This window comes from Molothrus ater, chromosome 5 (genome assembly GCF_012460135.2).
Source record: "Molothrus ater isolate BHLD 08-10-18 breed brown headed cowbird chromosome 5, BPBGC_Mater_1.1, whole genome shotgun sequence".
In the NCBI taxonomy this organism is placed as follows: Eukaryota; Metazoa; Chordata; class Aves; order Passeriformes; family Icteridae; genus Molothrus; species Molothrus ater.
In genome coordinates this window covers 59,038,105-59,059,855 of record NC_050482.2, presented here as the reverse complement: position 1 = coordinate 59,059,855, position 21,751 = coordinate 59,038,105, and the positions used below count along the sequence as shown (strand labels likewise).

The 21,751-nt window shown below is 41.5% G+C and overlaps 1 protein-coding gene across 2 annotated transcripts; it reads left to right on the top strand.

Moving 5' to 3' along the window:
• The first annotated feature begins 18 nt into the window (after positions 1-18).
• MKRN1 (makorin ring finger protein 1) lies at positions 19-21,008 on the top strand. Of its 2 annotated transcripts, none has more exons than XM_036405009.2 (9): positions 19-203; positions 7,271-7,399; positions 11,858-12,084; positions 14,753-14,893; positions 16,659-16,885; positions 17,370-17,584; positions 18,288-18,398; positions 18,844-18,958; positions 19,396-21,008. In XM_036405009.2, the coding sequence occupies exons 1-9, from the start codon at positions 34-36 to the stop codon at positions 19,606-19,608; spliced, it is 1,548 nt and encodes a 515-aa protein (XP_036260902.1). In that variant the 5' UTR covers positions 19-33; the 3' UTR covers positions 19,609-21,008. The 2 variants fall into 2 exon arrangements, with proteins under 2 accessions (XP_036260902.1, XP_036260901.1); XM_036405008.2 differs by having other exon boundaries at positions 18,844-18,982.
• Positions 21,009-21,751: the final 743 nt, after the last annotated feature.

Genomic DNA, 21,751 nt, shown 5'->3' with positions numbered 1-21,751 from the left:
CGGCGCTGCCGCCGCTTTGCGGGATAAACAGTAATGGCGGAGGCGGTGGCGGCGCTGGAGACAACGGCGGGCGCGGCGGCCGCGGCCCTGGGGTCACCCGCGGCCCCCGCGGGAGCGGCGGCCGTCGCCTTCGACTTCGCGGCCGTGCCGCCGCCATCCGCGGGGCCTGGGGGAGGCGGTTGGACCAAGCAGGTCACCTGCAGGTACGCGCCGTCCGCGGCGGGTTGGGAGGGGGAGGGAAGCGGACGGGCGCGGCCGCCCTTCCTCGTCCTTCTTTTCCTTTCCCTTGCCTTCTCCCCGCAGAGCCCCCCCCCCCTGCCCCGGGGCCTTCTCCCTCACCGCCGCCCCCCCCGCCCCCCCCCCGCCGCCCCTCCCCCCACGGTCACGTACGCGCCGCGCGCGCCCGCCCGTGGCGCGCGCCGGCCCCGCCCCGCGCGCGTCCCCGGGGGTGGCGAACGGCTCCGGCCCGGGCGGGACCGGCCCCGGGCGGGGCTACCGGCGGAGGTGGCGCGGCCGCGGCAGCCGGGCCCGCCGGTGGGGGCGGTGCGGCCCGCGGCCTTTCTCCAGCCGCGGCCTCGTGCGAGGGTGTTCCCTGCGGCCTAGCGCCTGCGGCGGCCGCGCCGGGAGCGTTCCCGCCGCCGCACCGGGAGCCGCGGGCCGCTCGTCATTGTGCGGGAACAGGCCCGCGGTGCTCGGCGCGAAGGGCGCCGTGTGGAAGGAAGTCCTGCAGGCGCGTTCCGCAAAGCGCGACAAAGCAGGAAACGCGACGTAGTTTAAATTGTCGTGCGTTTCAATCGAAATTTAAAATTGGGGATTACCTAGTGATTGATATAGCGAAAGCTAATTATTAAAACGGAGAGCAGGAATAGGTCGTGCCATGTTGCAGAATGTGCGAAGTGGCCCTGCCTGTGTCACACAGAGGTTCTGTGTGCTGCGTCATTTCCTATCCGTGTTTTCCTTTAAACTAAATTTCTGATAAATCTTCTCTCCGGGGTTATGCAAACCGTACTGCGTGTTTTAAAGCTTGCCGGATGGACTATTTTTAAACCTACAGTGCTGGTCGGTTGGCAGGCAGAAAGGAATTTAAAACACATTTTGTGAACGTAGACATATACTAGTTAATATAAAAGCAAATGATAGTCCAAGATGAACATCGATGAGCATCTCCTGCTTTTTAAAAATTTATTTATTTAATAAATTAAATTATATTTAACGTTTTTGTGGACAAATAAATTCTAAGTCGCTGGGAAGCAAAAAGGAGCATCCCTTGGTTAGGACAGAAGAGGTTCTAGATCTTGATTGAGTTCTTTTGTATCTCTCGTGCTTGCCTTTTCCCCCCATTTGTTTCACCGGCAGATTGCAGCAGCAGCATGAGGAGCCGCTGCTGGGCTTTCAGCGAGCGCGCTGGCTGTGTCTGTTCGGCGTGCCCCGCGGTGTTTGAAGCATCCCTGCTCGCTCTTGCTCCCCATCAGTTTTGGCCGATGCCCAGCTATCTGCTTCCTTTCGGGAAGCTCCGTTCAGCAGCGCTCCCGGGGGGTGCTGCGGGCAGAGCGTTTCGCCTGCGAATCCCCGGTTAATGTTTGATGCCGGTGATGGGGAAATGACCGGGAACCGTGCTTAGCTCAGCTTTAAGTGAGGCGCAAGGTCAGTGCTCCCTCTATTTGAGTTTGCCCGTAATTTCTGAAGATCGAAAGGCTCAATTAGGCAAATTGGATTCATGAGACAGCAATGGAATAGGTATAGATGCACGATCGATTTATTGAAGACAGCCACTGCCATAGTACAGAGGCAGTCAAGTTCATCGGTGTCCTGCAGTGCAGAGAGTCGAGGGAATATATTTATTTGCAAACACTCAGGCTGAGTGAGAAGCTAAAGTTGCTCTTTTGTAATGGTTAATGTGCTTTAATTTGAGATTAAACAATGGGATCTTGGCCTTGGATCTAATGAACGTCTCCATTCTTTGTTCTCTTTGCCTAATCCTGCTAGTTATCCCATTGCTTGCTTTATTAATTTTTATGGGGCCATTCAAGCTGGAGGAAGAATAGCTTTAATCAGGCTTTAAAGTGAAATTAGCAATTCTGACTTGCCCTTCTAGGAACCTGTGATAAAAATTTTGGATTTCTATGTTTGGTTTTGATAAAATATATTCATATTTAGGAAGATATATTTCTTACTATTAAATTTTAGTTTACCTTTGTAAATGAGCTGGAGGATTTAACAGTGAGATGAAGAAGTTAGATTTCAAAATGCAGGTTTTTAGTGTGGGAGGTAGAGCAGTTTCTGTTTGAGTAACACTGCACAATTTTTTTGTTCACAGGCATTTTTAGTTGAATCATCATAGGGGTAACAGTAAATGCTGCCTGAAAAACTTTTGGGAGATAGTCCCTTAAGTATAAGGAGCTAGCCCGTGATGGCTGGTGCAGAAATACTGCTGTTTTAGGGAAACTGGAAGGCTTAAAATTGGTACCATAGGTTCTTGCTGTTCCTTTGAATATCTGATATGATAAATAGGTTGGTTAATGAGTTTTAATGTACCAGTGTGATATCCTTGGGATGGATGATTAATATCTCTGAGTGAGAGACACAATGACTAAGAAGAAGGACTTTGGTTTCTCCTACACATACAGTTTTGCTGATGTTACCCTTCTGTTTTTCTTGCAGCTAAAGTTTAGAAGTCTCAGGGTGAAATATGGGAAATTATGTTCCCTAAGAGACGATGAGAAAGGTTGTTGGTTGGTTTTCTTTTTTTTTTTTTTTTTTACTTCTGTGGTTTAGCAGTTTTCAAGGCTTGTCTTTTGTAAAAATTTATAGTATTTTAATCTGGATTAAATGGCAGGGGAACAAAGCTAATTCAGAACTTGTTAGTTATTATGAACTTTTTCCTATTAATATGTTTGAAATAAAAAAAAAAGGTTGTCCTTACCTAGTTCCTCAGTCCTTCCAGTTGAGATGGCTACATGGTTTTATTGAGCAGTGCTATAGCCAATCTTTTTTTTTTTCCAAAGGCTTGACACTGTTTGTTCCGAGCTTGTGTGTTCCAGATGTCATGCGACATTAAAAGTCATCAAGCTGATGTAAACAAATTGCATTTCACTTGTTTGTTTTAGAAATGAAAGCAAATAAAACCCATAGCAACTAAGTGCTGTACTTTGAGAGCTGTCTCTTAGCTGGTCTTCCTGAAAACCTGGATGAGGTAATTTTTTCTTGTTATGTGAAGAGTGTGCATCAGAAAAGTCAGGCCTCCTTAATTGCATGCAGCACCAGGAATCCTGACAGCCTGCCTGGATTGCCCCTTTCATGGCTGCTCTGGTCTGCATCCCTGGGAACTTCTGAAGGAGGTTATGGAGAAGGGACAGTGAGATAAATGCTGTGAAGATCAATTTTTTTTTCCCCTTTTACTAACTCCAGGAGAATTTCATTGGCAAGTAATGTGGCTGAACACCCAGGAGCTGTGCTAGAGCAGTGTGCTTAGCTTCTCTCCTGCTGCCTTCTTCCTGGGAATTCTCAGTCTCTGTATGGCACCTGAAGAGGCTAATGCCTGCAGATGGATGTTATCCTGAGCTTCCCCATCTGCCAGTCATGGCAGTGTCTTGGGTTTTGAAGGAGGTTTGCTGTGGCTGTAACATTCTAATTTAGCTGAAGCTAAATAGTTTGATAAAACAAATTAGTGCTACCTGAAAGCAGAAGCCAGAGGTAAATAACAGAAGACATCTGAATAAGGAAACCTATTGCAAACTTCCAAAGCTATAGGAGGAAGAATTTGGAATAGGAATTTGCCTACTGAGAAATAGGAATATTGCCTATTGAGAAATACCTGTGAAAATGAAGATATGCTCTTTTGATCAAGGCATTCATAACTAGACATGTGTTGAACCTTTTTCAGTGATAAAATGCCAGTGCAGGCAGTTATTAATTTTGTCTAGTTATTCCATGTGTTAGTGTCACTCATGTTTTCTGCCATTGTGCAGTGAACTGAACTGGGGAAATTATCTGAGCTTGGACCCTGATGACTTCTCTAGTCTGGCTCCCCAAGCAGCTTAACCAAATTACACTTGTATATTTGAATTGGAAGGACAGAGAGCACTGCCACAATAAGTGCTTTTTTGGATGACAGCATCACAGAGGCTCAGAGAAAATCCAATTATATGCTTGTCTTGATCTAGTTTTATCTTTTCAGATGAAATTACATGTGTTCTCTGACTACTTGACCAAATGCAAATTTCAGATGTCCTTCTACGTGTCTGTGTGTAAGGCAGATAACTCATATATTTCTCAGTTTTAAGGGTGCTTTTTTCCTATAACCAGAATGAAGAGGCTGGTATTGCTGTTGAATACTCTGGTTAAATTGAATACTCTGTGTAAGTAAAGATACTCTACAAAATAAATTTCATTATCTTACCCCAAAAATAATGCGTTCTGTTTATTTTTTTTTTCACTTGGCCAAAGTGTTTTAGCCAAACTCTGCGATTTGATATATAAAGTATTACATTCTTTGTGACCTTAAAGTAAGAATCTTACCTCTTGGTGAGGGGAAGGGTTGTGGAAGAAGTTGGGGTGTAATCCTAAGAGAAATACATTTTTTCCCCTCCCACTCCAGCCTTCTTGTTCAAATAATGCTGAGTTTGCTGCATAGGATTGAAGGCCTTTAAGACTTATGTGTGAATTAGAGCCTGGACTGTTTCATGTTTATTTTTTTGCCTTTTTTTTTTTTTTGCCCTTTATGCCATTTTAATATAATAAATTGTGGCAACTTTCAGAATTACATAGAATCTGCATTTTCAGAGGATTGTCTGATGTAAATTGGGAAGGAAGGAAAGGGATTTGGAGCTTCATTTTCCCTATCACGCAGTGGGATAATCTAAGTTTGGGGCTTATTAGAAATCTTGTTGGCCAAATAGTTTCTATCAGATGTCCTCAGTTCAGGCAGGAGCCTTTCTGTCAGTCCCTTATTTCAGCTGTAGTGGTGTCCCAACACATGGCTGGCTCAAGGAGCAGAGTGGCTGTGCAGAGTGGTTGGGCAGTGATGTGATCCAGATTAAAAATAACATGGGGGCAGCAAAAGGAATGTCAGGTTCCATTGCAGCCATTTCCTGCTCCGTGCCAGCCAGTGGCTGTGAAGTTGCTGCCCCAGCACTTGGGGGAAGCGATGCTGAGTGGAAATAAACAAAGGGTGGAGGTAACAATTGTTAAAGAGCAAACCTTAAGCAATCTGAAGTCTTTTTTTTTTACCCTTTTGGTGTGACTCCCATTTCTGAAGAGCAATCAGGCCAGAAATTCCAGTTAGATTCTAGTTCCATGACTTCATGGGTGGTTAGGTTTGTTTTTGGTTTTGTTTGGGGGGGGGGGGGGGGGGGGCTTTTTTTGTTTGTTTGGGGAAGAGGGGAGTTTAAGTATGGGTGGTTCTCTTGGTTGGGTGTTGGTTTTTTCCTTTTAACGTGGGTCTTCAGATATTTTTAAAAATAGCTGTTGGGTGGGTGAGTGTGACTTTTAGGGGGTTTTGTGTGTTTTTTTGGGAGAGATTGCTGGTTGTATATTTGCAGAGTTGGGCCTTGTTCTGGTTTTGCAACACCCTGTTCCTGCTGTTTGTGCCTCCACCTGACCCTGCAGAGCCTCATCTGGGTCTTGTACTGCTTGTTTTTTATGTAGGATCACATTTCTTACCTGGTTAATTTGTCTACAGGGTACAGGCAGGGGATTTGGAGTGTGAATTGCAGTCTGATAGCAAGTGTCAGCTTGTGTTAAGCTAGTTTAGGTTTTGTTTTTTCCTTGGTATGTTGAATACACCACTGGTATTGCATATGGAGGGTTATCAGCTCTCTAAACACTCAACCTCAGGTTTTAATATTTCCCTAAAACTGGATTGCAGATGTAGCTCTACTTATAACATTTAGTGCATTGTTCACTGGCTTTATCTGACTTCTTAAAAATGCAGTAGACTAAATAGCTGTGTAGAAGTGCATGCACTTCAGCATCTTATCACCTTTCCTGGCCAGGAATATCTATTTGAATGTACTGTTCTGTGAAGAGCTGTCCTAATCTTAGTTGTGGCTGCTGAAAGATGATCCCTGTCTCTTGTACTGGCTGTGAGGCTGCACTCAGCTGCTTGGAGGGCCTGGTTCTGCTGGCTCTGCCAAGTGCTGTAGGTGTGCAACAGGAGGAGGGCAGGACTGCCCCATGCTGCAGCAATGTGGGCTTAGACAGGTATTATCTGCTTCTCAGCCTTCCCTCAGGTAGTGTTTTGTATGAGACCTAAATCCTCACAATTTTTCTTGTTTATGAGCTCTTCCTATTTCCAGTGAGTTCAGAGTTTACAGCTTGTTACCTGGAGGCAGCATGGCTTCTTTCTAAACGGAAGTGTTGGTGAGCATTTATGGATTCAGTTTTTACACAGGATTTTTTTCATTTTTTCCTTTTTGTCTTTGCTAATACTTCTATGTGGATTGGGAAAGGTGTACTTGAACTTGTCAGTTGTAGTTTTGAACATACTGAATCTGAACAGTTACAGTGCATTGAATTTCTAGAGGCTCGTTCTTCTAGGTTAAATTGAAAAATTCTTGGAAACCACTCTACAGTTCTCTTGAATGGCTGAATTGAAATACTGAATTAAACTTGTGCTACTTGATATGCTAAAATTAATCAAACTGTCCTCAAAAGCATTGAAACTGTCCCAAGTTTTTCAAGACAAGCAGCACAATATTGAAGCAGGGTGCTTTGATTTATTTGGCTCCTATCGCAGGAACTAATGTGTGTTTTGTCAGATGTAATTATCCATCACAAACATGTTTTTCATTCTTGGAGAGGAAATCACATTTGATTGAATTATTTATGAATCCTGAATAGATTTAAAACCTTGGGTGATTTAGGGTGTGTCTGGATTTGAGTCTCGTATCCATTGTTGGGTTTCAGTAAGGTTTTTGCTTGTGTCAGGACACAGGGGCTACAAAGTAAAACTTAGGGCCATTATATTTGGTGCAAGACTCTTTCCTCTTAGTGTCACAGCCCAGGATAACTTTGCTTTTACAGGTTTGTGTTTTTTCCCCAGGCTTTTGTAAGAGCAAGTCCCTAAATGTGCAGCACAGTTCACTGGAGTAGCTGAGGCTTCATCTTTCCTCAAATGTTTTTATTTTTATGGTTATACTGGGGCAGGGTCCCATGAGTCTTCAGTGCTGTTGCCAATACAGCATACCTTGATTTATAGAATAATAAGATTATCCAAATATTTTTGCAGCTTCAGTGCTTCTCCCTAACTCACCATCATCTTCTCTTCCAGATACTTCATGCATGGAGTCTGCAAGGAAGGAGACAACTGCCGCTACTCCCATGACCTCTCCACCAGTCAGTCTGCCATGGTGTGCAGGTATTACCAGCGAGGATGCTGTGCTTATGGAGATCATTGCAGGTAAAGAAATGCCCTGGCCATCCTGCAGGAAGCTTTGCACTCTGAATCCCTGAGTGGAGAGCTCAGGGAAAGACAGTAAATCTTCGTGCTTTCCTTGTCCGTTGCAATTTCAGATATTTTTAAAAATAGCTTTTCACTGACTCTCTTGTCTTGCTAAATACCAGTGTTTGCTATGCAAAAAATGAGCAAAAGCAAGGTGATAACTGGTTTTCATAAAAGTGATAGTTGTCAGCATGGGGATTTTTCTTTTTTTTATTATAACATGAGTAGATTAATTGAAATCTGAGATTACATTCAGACCAGCTGAATGTATGAAAATGAGTTACACTATTTAAGTGATCATAAAAGCCTGAACAGGTAAGAGTTTATTTTCTTCGTGTTGTTTCCTGAGGAATTGGTACCCTGACACTGGAGCTACCATTTTAGGAAAGTAACTGGAGTTTGTCATAGAAGTTCTAAGATGTTGCCTGTACAAAATAGCTTTATGAAAACATACCATGAATTGATCCATACCCTTGAAATTACAATAAAAAAGAAGTTGTGAAGAAGAAAAACAGATACTTTCCTAGTGGAGCAAAGCTTTGCAAGGACTTAGCAATGTTTCATAATTCATTTTATTAAAACTTACCAGAAGTTTTAACATTCTGTCTTATTGTAGCTGTAATCAGTGATTAAACATTTGCATCATCGTTTTATATGGTAGCTCATAGTTAGCTTTGCTTTCATGTTTCATAAAGGGTTACTATATGTAAGAATGGCAGACAGAAGACTACAGAGAGGCATTCTTCGTTATCTGTGTTGTTTTTTTGATTGTGTAGATTAGTGATCTTCCAACTTTGGATCATGCACCCCATCAGTTCAATATTTTTAAGCTCCCACCAACATACACATTTATAATTTATATGTGTGTATCTTCATCTACTACTGTACTAATGTTATGTACACTATAAAATATAACCCAAAACCAGAATTTTAAAAAAGGTGTACTAAAGGTGAAATGAAAAATATTTAATAAATATTTTTTAAACAGTTCAAAGCATTTTTTACTGTCACTAAAAGCCTGATTAGTAATGATATTTTTTTATTGACAGTAATGTTGATTCAATGGGCTTTTTTATTGTTTAAAATCTCAGTGTAGCATTTTTTGATACGGTTATTTGAAGGCCTCATTTGAAGTTCAGTTTATTTCAGTCCTTGGTTTTAATGGCGGTTGTAGCTGAAAAAGATCTTTCACAAAGATATGCAGATCCAAAAGGAAGCGTATTGTTGGCTGCCTGTACTAATGTGTGATAAATTTAGCTGGTAAGTTTCCACCTTCCCTGATGTCAATCAGCTCTTAGTGCAGATTCACTGGAAGGTGTTGTATTTTTATATTTTTAGCAAATGGGTCCAACATACACTAGAATTCTGATTTTGAAAGATTTTTAAACATATTAGAGAAATTACTTTCCAATTTTTTAAGCACACAAGATATGAAAGGTTTTTGTAGTTGAGAAAAAGGTTTTTTGTAATTGATACACTTGGATTGTTTTTGGCAATATAATCACATAATGGTGGAAGCACTTCATTTTCAAAGTGTTGTCTCCATACCACAAATTTCCTTGAAAAAGCAATTACCTGTTTGTAGAATGACTTTATCTTGGAGGGACAGTTAGAATGTGGTTGGGTTTGGCTGGTTTGGGTTTGTTGTTTTGTTTTTTGGGTTTTTTTTAATATCTGCTCAGCAGCATACAGCTGGCACTGACTTGTCATCACAGAAAAGGGCAGCAAATTTGCAGCACTTGTCTTTGTGAAATAAACATGCATAACTCATCCGTGACAATTTTTAAGTGCTTTGCCATGAGATAATCAGCAAACATCTGTGTGGTACAGAAGATTTTCATGGTAGCTCTCCACCTCTTAACTGCAGTGAACATTTGACTATTTAAAGGTCTATATTGATGACATTTTCTAGTGTCACTTGGCTGCTTCTGGATCCATCTTTGCTACAATATTTTGCCTGTGAATGATGCAGTGATGGATTTCTGGTGGGGTGCTATCCCTGTAGCCTTACCCTGCAATCTCTTATTGTGGTCAGAGCAGCTGCTGCTTCAGTGGTTTTACTTGCACAGTTTTTCCATAAAGCATTGTTTTTATTAAAGTAATTGTATACTACTGAGAAGATATCTCCCTCAGTGAATTTTTTTGTCTTTGTTAAAGAAGTAATTTGTTAAAAATGTTTCTCTACTGGTACATCTTTGGTGTCTCACAAAAAGTAGTTCATTGAAACAGAATTGAAACAGAAACAGCAAGTACAGAAACAGAATCTAGCAAGTATCATAAGCTGAGATGTGAAAAACATCTGTACTTTTCCTTCTGCCTTACAGACTTCCCACTCTGCACAATTTATTCTACTGCTTGTTTCTTCAAACTGTAGCAGTGTTTTCTGTGTGTTTCCCAACAGTATTTGCTGACAAAGGAATGCATTTTACTTTGTAACCATATTGTTTTCCATGAGTTATTTCAGTCATTTTTACCACAGCCAGAAGAAAAAGTGGTCCAGTGGTATATGGCTTTTTGTCTTTCATTGTTATGTAACAAGCCTCAAAAGAGGTTTCTAAACCCTTAGTGTGAAGTTCTGCAAAGTACTAGATTGAATAGCACGTGACTTGAAACATCTTGGAAAAAAATGTGGAGGTTTGCCTTAATGTTCCAGATGTTCTGATTTTCAATGCCTTGCTAATTGAGATGGCTTCATCCTTTCAGTAGCTAACATCTCAAGGTGCAGCATACAGTGAGGGCATGGTTCTTCATTAATAACAGTGAATGTAAATCCATATTTCAGATTGCCTTCTTGGTAATCTTGATCTCTTCTGTGGTTCCCCTTCCCCTGAGTTCAAGAGCTGATTAGGTTGGCATTGTTTTGCTTCGTAGTGTGGCTGATGAGGAGCTGGTAGTAGGAGTAGAACTGTTAGCTCTGACATTTTCTTGTTGGCTTTTGCTCACGTTATCATTGCTCTCGTCAGCCCACAGCTGCAGGCATCTTTTCAAGCCACTTCTTCACTTTGTCAGGGCTGGTTTAGGTAAAACAAGATCAGATAGTCTGTTGATCCATTAAGTGGGCACTAGCAAAGTTCAATATGTCACAATGTGCTGAAAGTGAGCAGACAGGGGGGTGCCACTGTCAACCCACTGGGTGATGGAACACCTCCTTCAAGCACCTCACAAGTACCACACGTGGGCTCTCTGACATATGGGCTGTGAGAACACTGCCATCAATATGTATCTTAATAGTAATAATAGTAATTTATTGTATTTTTAAGGGGAAAAAACCACTAAATTGTAGTATTTCTTCCTGCACCCCATTGGGTTGCCTTGGGCACCTAGTATGGTGCACACACTTTGGAGGCCACAGAAGTGTGTTTGAAGGCTAGAATTTTAAATTTGTGCTTCATAGGAGTAGGATTTCCAAGCTGACATTTGGTTAGGAGCACCTCTTTAATATGCAAGAGTTGTGACACTTCTTTGTTTTCAATCTGACACAAGCTAAGTGAATCACAGTCACTTCAAACTTCTGTATGATCTCAAAAAATTCCCTCCTGTTGTCCTTGAAATTAGTCAGCAAATATCTAAGACTACAGCAGTATATTTGTCATTTATTTTCCCCATATAGTCTCCTAGATGCTGGAAGACAGATTTTTGAAGGAAATGTGCTTTCCTGTTTATTGTGGATGGTAGGGTTAAAAGGTTTCTGATTATCATTTTCCACAATAAGCTGAAAGAGGCATTAAGAGTAAGTACGCAAATCAGTGTAAAGTCTGTATGAGGCAAGATGCTGAGACACAGGAAAAGAATAATTTCTGTTGGTGGGGAATCTCTGAATCTGTGCTAGCTGAGGCCAGGCATTGTCCAGCTTTGAGTATCTGCAAGCATGAAGATTGTGCACCCATTCTAGTGTTTACCTACTCTTAGAGCAATTTTTTCCCTAACATTCCAAACTGTAACTTTCCCATTTTGGACTGGTGTCTACTGACTGTCATCCTGTCACTGCACCTCTTAGAAGACTCTGGCTGATCTTTTCCTGTGGCTTCCTGTGAGGTAGTTGGAGACAGCAGTGTCTGTCCTGAGTTTTCTCTTTATAAAGCTGGATGAACTCATTTTTCTCATTCAGCAATACTAGACATGTGTAATAGATAACTGACCTGTTTGGGACATATTTGAAGATTGTTTTGTGTGTAAGAATTGTGCTCTTTTTTGTCCAAAATCTCAGAGTACCTTGTGTTCTCTTGAGCAACGCTGAGAGATTGCACAAGTGGAAGCAAAGGGTCATCAGTGATTTTCTCATCCTAGCCATTTCTGGGTCCTCCTTCCAAATAGCATGTTCACATCTTCATTAGTTCATTTTCAATACATGGGGCTGCTGTCTGGAGGTTTTTTTTTTTTTGTGGAAAGTTGACATGATGTGTTTTAACTTTTTAGATATGAACATACCAAGCCACTAATACAGGAAGAAGTGACTGATGTTGACCCAGAGGCAGAAATCTATCCATCAGTGTCCTCAGAGTTTGCATCGCTCCCTGAAACAGTTGAAGAATTTATTACTGAGATAGAAGATGAAAATACAGATCTGGCAGCAGCAGGAGTAGGGGCTGAAGACTGGGTGAATGCAGTGGAGTTTGTCCCTGGGCAGCCATACTGTGGACGTGGTAAGCTGATCATGGGGTAACAGTGAATTTCCATCATGGCTCAACAGTTTCTGTGTAGTACATTTATTTTAATGCATTTGAGTACAGCTATTCATATTTATTGATCAGTTCAAGTGAGCTTGGCTTTTCCAACATGAGTAGTCAGACTGACTGTTTCGTTCTGAAACCAAGTACATTTCAGGTCAGTCTCAGCATGACTGGCTTTCTCTATGTCTCTGAATGACTTGAGAATCTCCTTTGAAGTTTAGTTTGCATATGGGATGGGAGAGGAAATTACTGGTGATAAAATTAATATTGCTTCTCTGGAGAGATAATCTGCTGCTTTTGTGTTTTGGGTTGGTTGATTTGGTTTGGGGTGGTTTTGCAGTCTTTCAAAGGTTTTTCAGTGGAGATATGGATTCCTGTAAAAGGACTTGAAGCCTAATGCTTACTTTAGTGAATCCCATGGCCAGAGGCTGAAAATGATCGATTCTAGTTAGCTTTCTGGAAGTCAACTTTCTAATACTGTGACAGCTCACGAGGAGAATGGGACTGAAGAAACTCATCAAACGGGACCACACTATTTGAGGAGCATACATCTCATCTGTTTTTCCTGCCAAAATATAACAGTCTTCAAATTGAAGTGAAAAGTAGGCTGAAGGTGTTCACTTTAACTCATTTTTTAAAATACTTGTCTCTCTAAGGCATGAGGAGGCTATGAGTACTTAAATAAATGTTTGAATTCAAAATGGACATCTTGCATCCAGAATTTAAAGATCTCATAGAGTGCTCAGATTATACTGCTTTGTCTCCATGGCACTGCTCAGATGCTCAGATTTGGAAAGAGAATGACTGGTTGGCAGGAGGCTCCAAGCAGCACCTCAGGGTGCTGCTTGGAGCCTCCTGCCAACCAGTTTGAGGAGGGTGAAGAGGAATGGTCAAGTGACACAAACAGTTTGCTAATGTTGTCGAGAAGTTTGATTATGGAATTGTGTAATAGATGTGAACTCTGTGAACTTGAGTATATCCCAAAGGAGTGAAAACTTGACAGCTATCTGTGAATTTGCCACCTTAGTGTTACAAAAGATAGAGCTTCTGTGCTTGTTGAGACAAAGCATTTTTAAATATATTTTAATCAGAATATAATATTTAGATTTGAAGGACCTCTGGATTTCATCTAGTTTGTTTCCTGCTTAAAGGTTGCCAGGGGCTTTGTTTGGTTGAATCTCTATCCTCAGAGATGTTCAAAGGGCCATAACCTCTGGGTATCCTTTGTGGTGTTTGACTTCTTTCACAAAGAAAGCCTCTTTCCTAGTATGTAATTGGATTTTTCCCTGCCTCAGCTGGCCTTCTGTCTCTTGTCATTTGCACATCTGAGAAGAGTCAGTCTCTTTTCTTGGGAGTCAGCCCCATTAATGACTGGCTGGCCCTCCACTGAAATCAATTCATTGCTGGTTTGAACAGCCAGAGATCTTTTAAATACACACAGTCCTTATAGAAGAGCTGGTGCTTATTCCTGAAGTCCAAGTAACTATACTGTTAACTTAGTATTACTAAAGCAATTTTGTTTCCTAGGAGTTAGGCATACTTTTCATGCAAACTTGTGTGAGATTAAGTTAAATAACATCCTCTTCTGTGAATCTTGTTGCAAATCTGTTTTATAGCTTTTGAAACTTGATGTAAACATACTCATCTGTTTCTGTTCTGAACAGTGCTACATGATGCTAATTCCCACGGTGACTTTAAAAAAAACTTCACTTTTCTGAAGCAACTGTCTTTATTAAGCTACAGAAATAAAAATGTGTGCATTGTGTTCTGTAGTGTATGCCTTAAAGCAGATTATTCTTGTCAAATTCCTGGAGAAATGTACAGATACTTGGAAACTTCAAAATGAAATCTATTTCTCAAGGTTCCCTAGAAGCCTGTGTGTTTCAAATTTCCCTAAAAATGATAAAGATTCAAGGCTGGCGGTTTAACCATGCATAGCTGGGACTATAATGCTCACCTTTTACCATGATTCTCTGATTCAGGACTAAACCTGGTATCTTGAAGATGAGTTCAGGACCTAGCATAGAAAATAGTGATGATTCTTCAGGTACTCACTCGTTAGTTATACAGATGTGCCACATTTCCATATTTGTTCTGCAGTAATTGAGGAAGAGTAGAAAGGCAGAAATACAAGAAACAATGAATTTGGTGTCTGTTTCCTGTTACTGAAAGATTAATGTGTCTAATGCTATGAATTGTGTCCTAAGTGCAAGCAGGTGGTGTGTGGATCAAAGTTAACAAACCTGTTTTTCCACTAGTATTAATTTAACCCTGTTGACTGGGAAATGGGCAATGAGAAGGTGGAGATTGAGTCCACCTGCTGGTGAGCAGAGATTTGGAAACAGCAAACAATCAGAGAGAACAAATGCTACTCTGAGCAATGTTGGATTTGTAACTGCTGAGGCAGTGAAGTCTTCTGAATTTTTCTAATTGTGGTTTCAAAGATGAAGTGAAACTGTAGCTGCTACAGTGCAGAAGATGCAGAAAATATACATGCTGTTCCAGCCTCACAGAAGAGAGTTTCTTCTTAATATCTAATCTAAATCCACTCTTTGTCAAGTTGAATTTTCATTTGAAACTATTACCCCTTGTCTTATTGCTACATGCCTTTGTAAAAAGTCCCTCTTCATCTTTCTTGTAGGCCCCCTTCAGGTCCTGGAAGGCTGCAGTAAGGTCACCCCGGAGCCTTCTCTTCTCCAGGCCGAGCAACCCCAGCTCTCTGAGCCTTTCCTCCTAGGGGAGGTGTTCCATCCCTCCAACCATCTTCATGGCCCTCAACTAGGTAAAAAAAATCTGTGACAACGTTAACTTGAGCAAACACTGGCAAATGCAACAGTTGAGGGACTAAAAACTGAATGGTAGTTGTGATTTTTGTTACTTCTTATGGAAGTAGAGACCATAGATTTCAAATGGGAGGGCAAGTGGGATTTCAATAAGTAAGTACATATTTTCATGTTCTGCTAAGCTACTCAGGAGAGAATGTAGAACCTAGTACATGGTTTCTTGTCACTTTTCTTGGTGCTAGTTCACTAAAACTCATGGGGAAGAAGAGCTAATGAACATAAGTTTGTTTGGGAATCTTGGACTGAAAATGAACAGGTTGCCCGGTGACTTGTTGCTCAGTTACTCACTTGCTTTGAAAAGTATGTTTCTAACAAACAGACTTCTCCAGGATCACTGGGTGACCATTACAGTCTGAGATTGTTCAAGAAGGAGACTTGATCTTATCTTGAGAGCTAATATTTTTCTACACTAATCTTCAATATTTGCTTATTCCTCAAAAGTCGCGGGGACATGCATTTTCTTTTTCCTAAAACTAAGAGACTGATACATGCCTGTTGTTTTGTCTTTGCTCCATGGGGATAAAAACTGCGCGAGTGTGCAGCCTCTGATTAATTTTGGGGAGTCTGTCCTTCACTTTAACTGATCGAAGTATGCCTTTGGCAGTTTTTGCTTGTTTCTGCAAATCTAGTGCTTGAACAGCTTCTGAAAGTTACACTTTCTTATAGCATGGATGACTTGCTACTCTGTAACGGCTTCTGGTTATGTAAATGAACTCCAGCTGCTGTTCTTCCTGGTGTTTACTCTGAATATAGTAATGCTTTATGTTTATTCCACCTTCAGTTTCTCACTGACTGCTTTTGTCTTCTAATTCAGTCATCATCCTACTTAGGTAACAATTTCAGAAGGCTGACTTGTGAGGCAGGCAAGCATGTGTTTGAGGTACAGGGAGGAGTGTTCAGCAGTAGCTGTCTAAAGGGGGAAGAGAAAAGATACAGATTTCAGTTCAGTTTAAGATTAGGTGAGGGAATTTACTTAGGATTTTGCAAAACTGATAGCCAGCTTAGAATGCAGGGATAATAGCCTGAATTTCAGTTTCATGTGTCTGGCTAATTGACCAGATATCTGTTTAGGACAGTTTTTTTGGCAAATATGTAGAATGAAGTTAGTTTGAGAGATGTGGACAGCACTTTTCTGTCAATCCTAGAGATGCATGGGAGTACAGAAATGAAAGTTTGTTCAGGCTAAAGAATAGTGTGCTAATTAGCTGGCACATAAGGAATTGCTGATGTGGTATTGCCATACTAGCATTTTGTTATGCTGGATACATCTTTATTATTTCAGCTGTGTGATTTCTGGGGAAAAAAACCTGTTAACTTTAGCTGATGTGAAAATTTTAAGTAAAGTGAAATTGATTCTAAAAGCAGTGAGAGATTTGTAGCCTTATTTAATAGTTGCTGAACCAGAGTCTGTATTAAGCTGCTGATGACTAGTGCAATTTTTTTAGGTGGACTTAGCCTGTAAATGGATCTTCCCTGACCACTGAAACTTTGATAGCTTTAATCTTGTCTGGGTTGAAGGATGAAAAAATTGGTCTTGAAATTAATTGAGTGGGGAAAATAATTTAGTTCAGATTGAGGTGTGTGAACTTGGACTGAAATGAACCTAGGTTGTTCCTATTACTCTGTTTGGGCAACCCTGAGTGTTCTTACTCCTGGTGCTCAGAATCTGAATGTGCTGCTTACTGTTCTTAATTCTGTTCCCAGCTGCTCCTTTCTGTGCTGAAGCACCCTTGCAGGAAATGGTGATTGAAGAAGAGTACGAGAAGCAGCAGGCAGATGTGGAGATGAAGAAGGAGCTGTGTCCCTACGCTGCATTAGGAGAATGTCGTTATGGAGAAAACTGCGTGTACATCCATGGGGACGTGTGTGATATGTGTGGCCTGCAGGTCTTGCATCCCATTGATGCTGCACAGAGATCTCAGCACATAAAGGTAGGCAAACAACTGTCTGCTGTTTTACAGCTGTAAGTTATTGCTTCCTAGCTTCCCTCAATCACTTGTTACTAATTCCCTTTTATTTGAAGGTGTGTGCAGGTCAGGCAGTGAATGAAATTCCGGTTGTAAACTAGACTGTTTCCTGCCAGGGTCATACTCAAAAGCAGCTGGATTTCCTTATCTGTGTCGGGAGAGCAGTCTGCTTAAAGATACTGGAGCTTTGTTCTTTGCCTAGTCAAAGTGGATGGTCTTTTAGATTGCCTTTTCATGTTTAAAAGCAGTGTCTGAAAAAAGGAATTTGAACTCTGAATTGATTGTTCCCCAGTACTTGAACAAAATTTTTTTTGAGGATGAAGATTTTTTTCAGCTTAATCACACTTCATGCGTTATGCAAAACAGCAAACTGAGTTTAAAAACCTACTTAGATCTCACCAGATGAGCAGTCATCTCTGTAGTTGTTTTCTTTGTGTCTCCTTTTCAGTCGTGCATTGAAGCTCACGAGAAGGACATGGAGCTTTCCTTTGCCGTCCAGCGCAGTAAAGACATGGTGTGCGGGATCTGCATGGAGGTGGTGTATGAGAAAGCTAATCCTAGCGAGCGCCGCTTTGGGATCCTCTCCAACTGCAGCCACACCTACTGTCTCAAGTGCATCCGCAAGTGGAGGAGTGCTAAACAGTTTGAGAGCAAGATTATAAAGTGAGGCACTTTCCCCTTTCGATTGTGCTTTGTTACTGTGGAAGAGCTTAGTACCTTGTGACAACTTGCAACAGACTTCCAGATGCAGACTGCACGGAGGCTGCATACAGTGCATACTAACTTTTAGTTTAGGAGTGAAATAATTGTTAGGGATAACATTTACACTCTGATTTGGTTAATACCGGGTTAAGTTTGCAAAACTCAATGGTAGTAAATAACTGTTGTTTATTTAGTAGCATGTTGTCCAATGGTTACTGTTCATGTCTTGGACACCCAGGCAGGAATCTGGAAGCACATTAACCAGTTCAGAATGTATGCTGCTTAATTCCTTACTGCCTTAGAGTATTATTCAGTTGGCAAAACATTTCTCCATTTAAGGCTGTTCTAGAAAATACAAAGTTCCAATCAAATAAATATAGGAAAAATACCAAAATAAATTTATTTAATTCTAAAGAAAAAGGAGTCTGTGTGAAGTGTTTTTTCAAGCTTTTCTGAGACAAGCTGACCAGCTGCCATTGCCATTGAGTTCTTGAAGAGAATTTAGGTTGTCTTCACTTATAAGAGAGTCTAGATTGAAAAGATTTAACAGCGACTATATGAGTACAGTACCTCTTTAAAGATGGATATATGCCATGGTTTGTTATATAGGAGAGAAAGCACCCTGTAATGTGGAATTTTGCAGCACAGTCTGTTCGTTTCCCAGGTCCTGCCCAGAATGCCGGATCACGTCTAACTTTGTCATTCCAAGTGAGTACTGGGTGGAGGAGAAGGAAGAGAAGCAGAAACTCATTCAGAAATACAAGGAGGCAATGAGGTATGAGCAATGCAGCCTTTTATCAAATTGAGACTGCAGAGATAAAGGCACACGTGGAGAAGAAGGGTGTTAGAGTAAAGCCCCTTTTCACACCTTCTTTCCACCACCACGTGTGAAACATGTCTCTGCCTATCTGCCCACAGGTGCATGAACACAGTCCCAAAGTTATTCCTGTATTCTTTCACCTCAGGCTTCCCCTTCTCTACACAGAACACTGGTAGTGTAGCCCTAAGGCAGTCCAAACTCATGCACTGCACACCACTGGTGTCCTTCTGCATGCATCAGTCCACTCATAGTGTAATGAATCATTTCTGCATGTAGGTCATTCACTCACAAAATGCCTTCTGCTCCTGGTACCTGAGATCCTTGTGGACTGCAGGTAGATGCAGTTCTGAAGTCTGACTGGGGTGTGCTGTCAGTAAGGGTTGGATATTTTCCTTTCCAGCAACAAGCCGTGCAGGTATTTTGATGAAGGCCGTGGGAGCTGTCCATTTGGAGGGAACTGTTTTTACAAGCATGAATATCCTGATGGCCGCCAAGAGGAGCCACAAAGACCCAAAGTAGGAACCTCAAGTAGATTTCGGGTTAGTGCTGATGATTAATTGTCCTTTCAACAGAGAGCACAGGAGGGGTGTGCATTATGTCTTCTGCCTTGAGAAGAGCATAGGGAAATACTGACTTTTCTTTTTTCCACTTCTGCTAGACCTCTGTAATGGTGAATTTGAAGGAAGCGGTGCTCTAAAGTTTGTGAATGCTGGAGGCCAAGATGGAAAGACTAAATTTAAAAAACTTTCTTACAACATACTGAAGTAAAAATGTTGGGTAGCAGTAATAGGGGTGTGTGTAAGGGTTAATTCTGCTGGAGGTCAGTATCTCCCTGAAAGAAAAATGTGATTTCTTGCATGTCAGAAAGTACACCAGGGGCATGTCAGCCTCTGGAAAGGCTCCTGCTTTGTACCACTGGGTCACCTGGGAAATCTTTGTGTTCCGTCTGCAGGCGCAGCGGAGGAATCGGTTCTGGGAGTTCATCGAGGAGCGAGAGAACGGCGACCCCTTTGAAACCGACGAGGATGAGGTGGTGACCTTTGAGCTCGGTGAGATGTTGCTGATGCTGTTGGCAGCCGGAGGGGATGATGAGCTAACGGATTCCGAGGATGAGTGGGACTTATTTCATGATGAGCTGGAAGATTACTATGATTTGGATCTATAGCACCTGTCAGTGGAGTGTGGACTGTTGTCTTGGCTTCAGGCAGTAGCTATTACCTGTGGTGTTGTGGCAGTGCCTGTGTTTCTCTTAGGCAGGCCGATCAATTCCAGGTGCTGTTGTAATAACTTTTACCCAGGGTCTGTCTCTTCCCTTCCCCTCCTTTCCCACCCCAGGAGTGTTGTTTTTCCTCTGTTTCAACAAATAACAATAAATAAATCTTTAAAATGTTAGTTTTTGTAAAAATGAATTTAACTGTCAAACAGTTAGCTTAGGTTTGTTGCTTCATCTGTGTACCCAACAGAGTTCACCCAGTTCCAGGGTTAAAGTGTTTACAGGACTTCCACACTCATTTTGAAGAGCCCAGATACAAAAATGAGCAGTGGCCATGCAGTGGGGATGTTAATTGGCTGATGGCCTTTATTCTGTCTCTGTACCAATATTTCTGATTTCAGGCCAGATACAAATATTCTTTCTGGAATCAGCTCCGTTCCAGCCCCCTCATGTACACGTCTTCATTTGTGACTTTTGGTCTCTGTTTACTTGCACATTACTATTACTACTGTGTAACCAGAACCCGGTGTGAACGTTCTGGATTTTTACTGTGTTTAGCATGAAAGGAAAAATGTCTTTGTGAAAGGAGAACTCTCTATGTGTATATACAGATAAATGTAGAGTTGGACCTCAAGGATGGGGAGACTCTGTGTAAGTTAAAAATAACAAAATCATCTTTCACCCCCTCTTGGTGCATGAAGTCTTGCCTCCAATTGGACATGAAACTGGTCTAGTGGTCTCAGCCCAGACTGGGAAACGATCCTGATTATCGCTTAACTTGATAGATGGCACTCCCTAATACACCAGCTCTCTTTCATGTGTATGATTAGGGTTGTCCAGGAGCAGAAATCCAGTTAGCCAAGGTGGGGTCAGAGGAACACCAGAGAGGACCCTTTAGCTTTATCGCTCTGTAAGTTTTAGAACTTCATGTAAACACTTAAGCCGTGAGCTTTGCTAGAAACTCGCTGTGCCTCCCAGCTGCTTTGAGGTACTTGTGCCTCTCTGCAGCTGAGTTGGGCAGGTTGCCTGGTAAAGCTGTTCAGTTTATGTGAGTTACTGCTTACAAAGGCAGTCGTGCAGTTTCTGGCTGTAATTTGCATTGAGAAATTACTTTGCCACCAAAGCCCCAGCACAGGAATTTTAACCTTGCATTACATTATTGCTGTTTTTTATTGACTTGTGGATGCCCCGTGATCTGTTCTCCTGCTGCTCTTGTCCCCTAGACTGCCTCTCCTTTCACTTTTAAATGGAATGAGAAATTGTTCTGAGGTCTATAACGTATTGTTTTGCAGCTGCCTTTTGTAAGAAGCACTTTTCCCAAATAAAAAAAGTAAAAAAAAATTAAACAAGAAGTCGGTCTGTTCTTTCAAGTTTGAAGGTTCTGGTTTTTGACTTGATTATTTTTGTGTGTGTTTCTGTAAATACAGAGGCATTTATGTCACTTATTCTTAACTCCTGCAGAACTGTGTACAGAATTCCAGCATTGTTAGAGCCTTTCCAGCAAAGACCCTCTAACGCAAGAGATGCATTCCAAACGGACAACTGAGGCAGCTGATGTATTGAAGGAATATCTGGGGTCATTAGTAAGAACTGACATGTCTTGCTTTCTCAGAAGTCAGTCCTCCACTGTTGTGTTAATTTTATTTGCACTGGACAAAGCCAGCTGCAGGACATAGTCTTACCCACAGTTTCCTATTGTAATGCTTTTGGGCAGCAAATCCAAGCACTGCTACAGGCCACTTCCTGAGGCTCCATGTGCTTGTGTTCAGATAGAAACATTTTTCTGCAGAAATACACAAAGTTGGAAGTAAACTGCTAGAAGCATATTAAGATGCTGGGGACATAATTTTAAAAAAGTTTTAAGTGAACAGAGTGAAGCCATTTTTGGTTTGTTCAGTTTGTTTTTGTTTTTTTTCCCAGGGGCCAAGTAGCAGAGGGAGGAAAGGAATGTAATTTGAGCAAATGACACTTTGAACTGATAAAACGGAGAAAACAGAAAAAAGTTAAAGCCTCCCTGTCCTGCATGGTGAACATAAGTTATATCCTATTGGAAAGCTTCATTCAAATGTGAGTTTGTAACAAAGCTGTGTTCTGA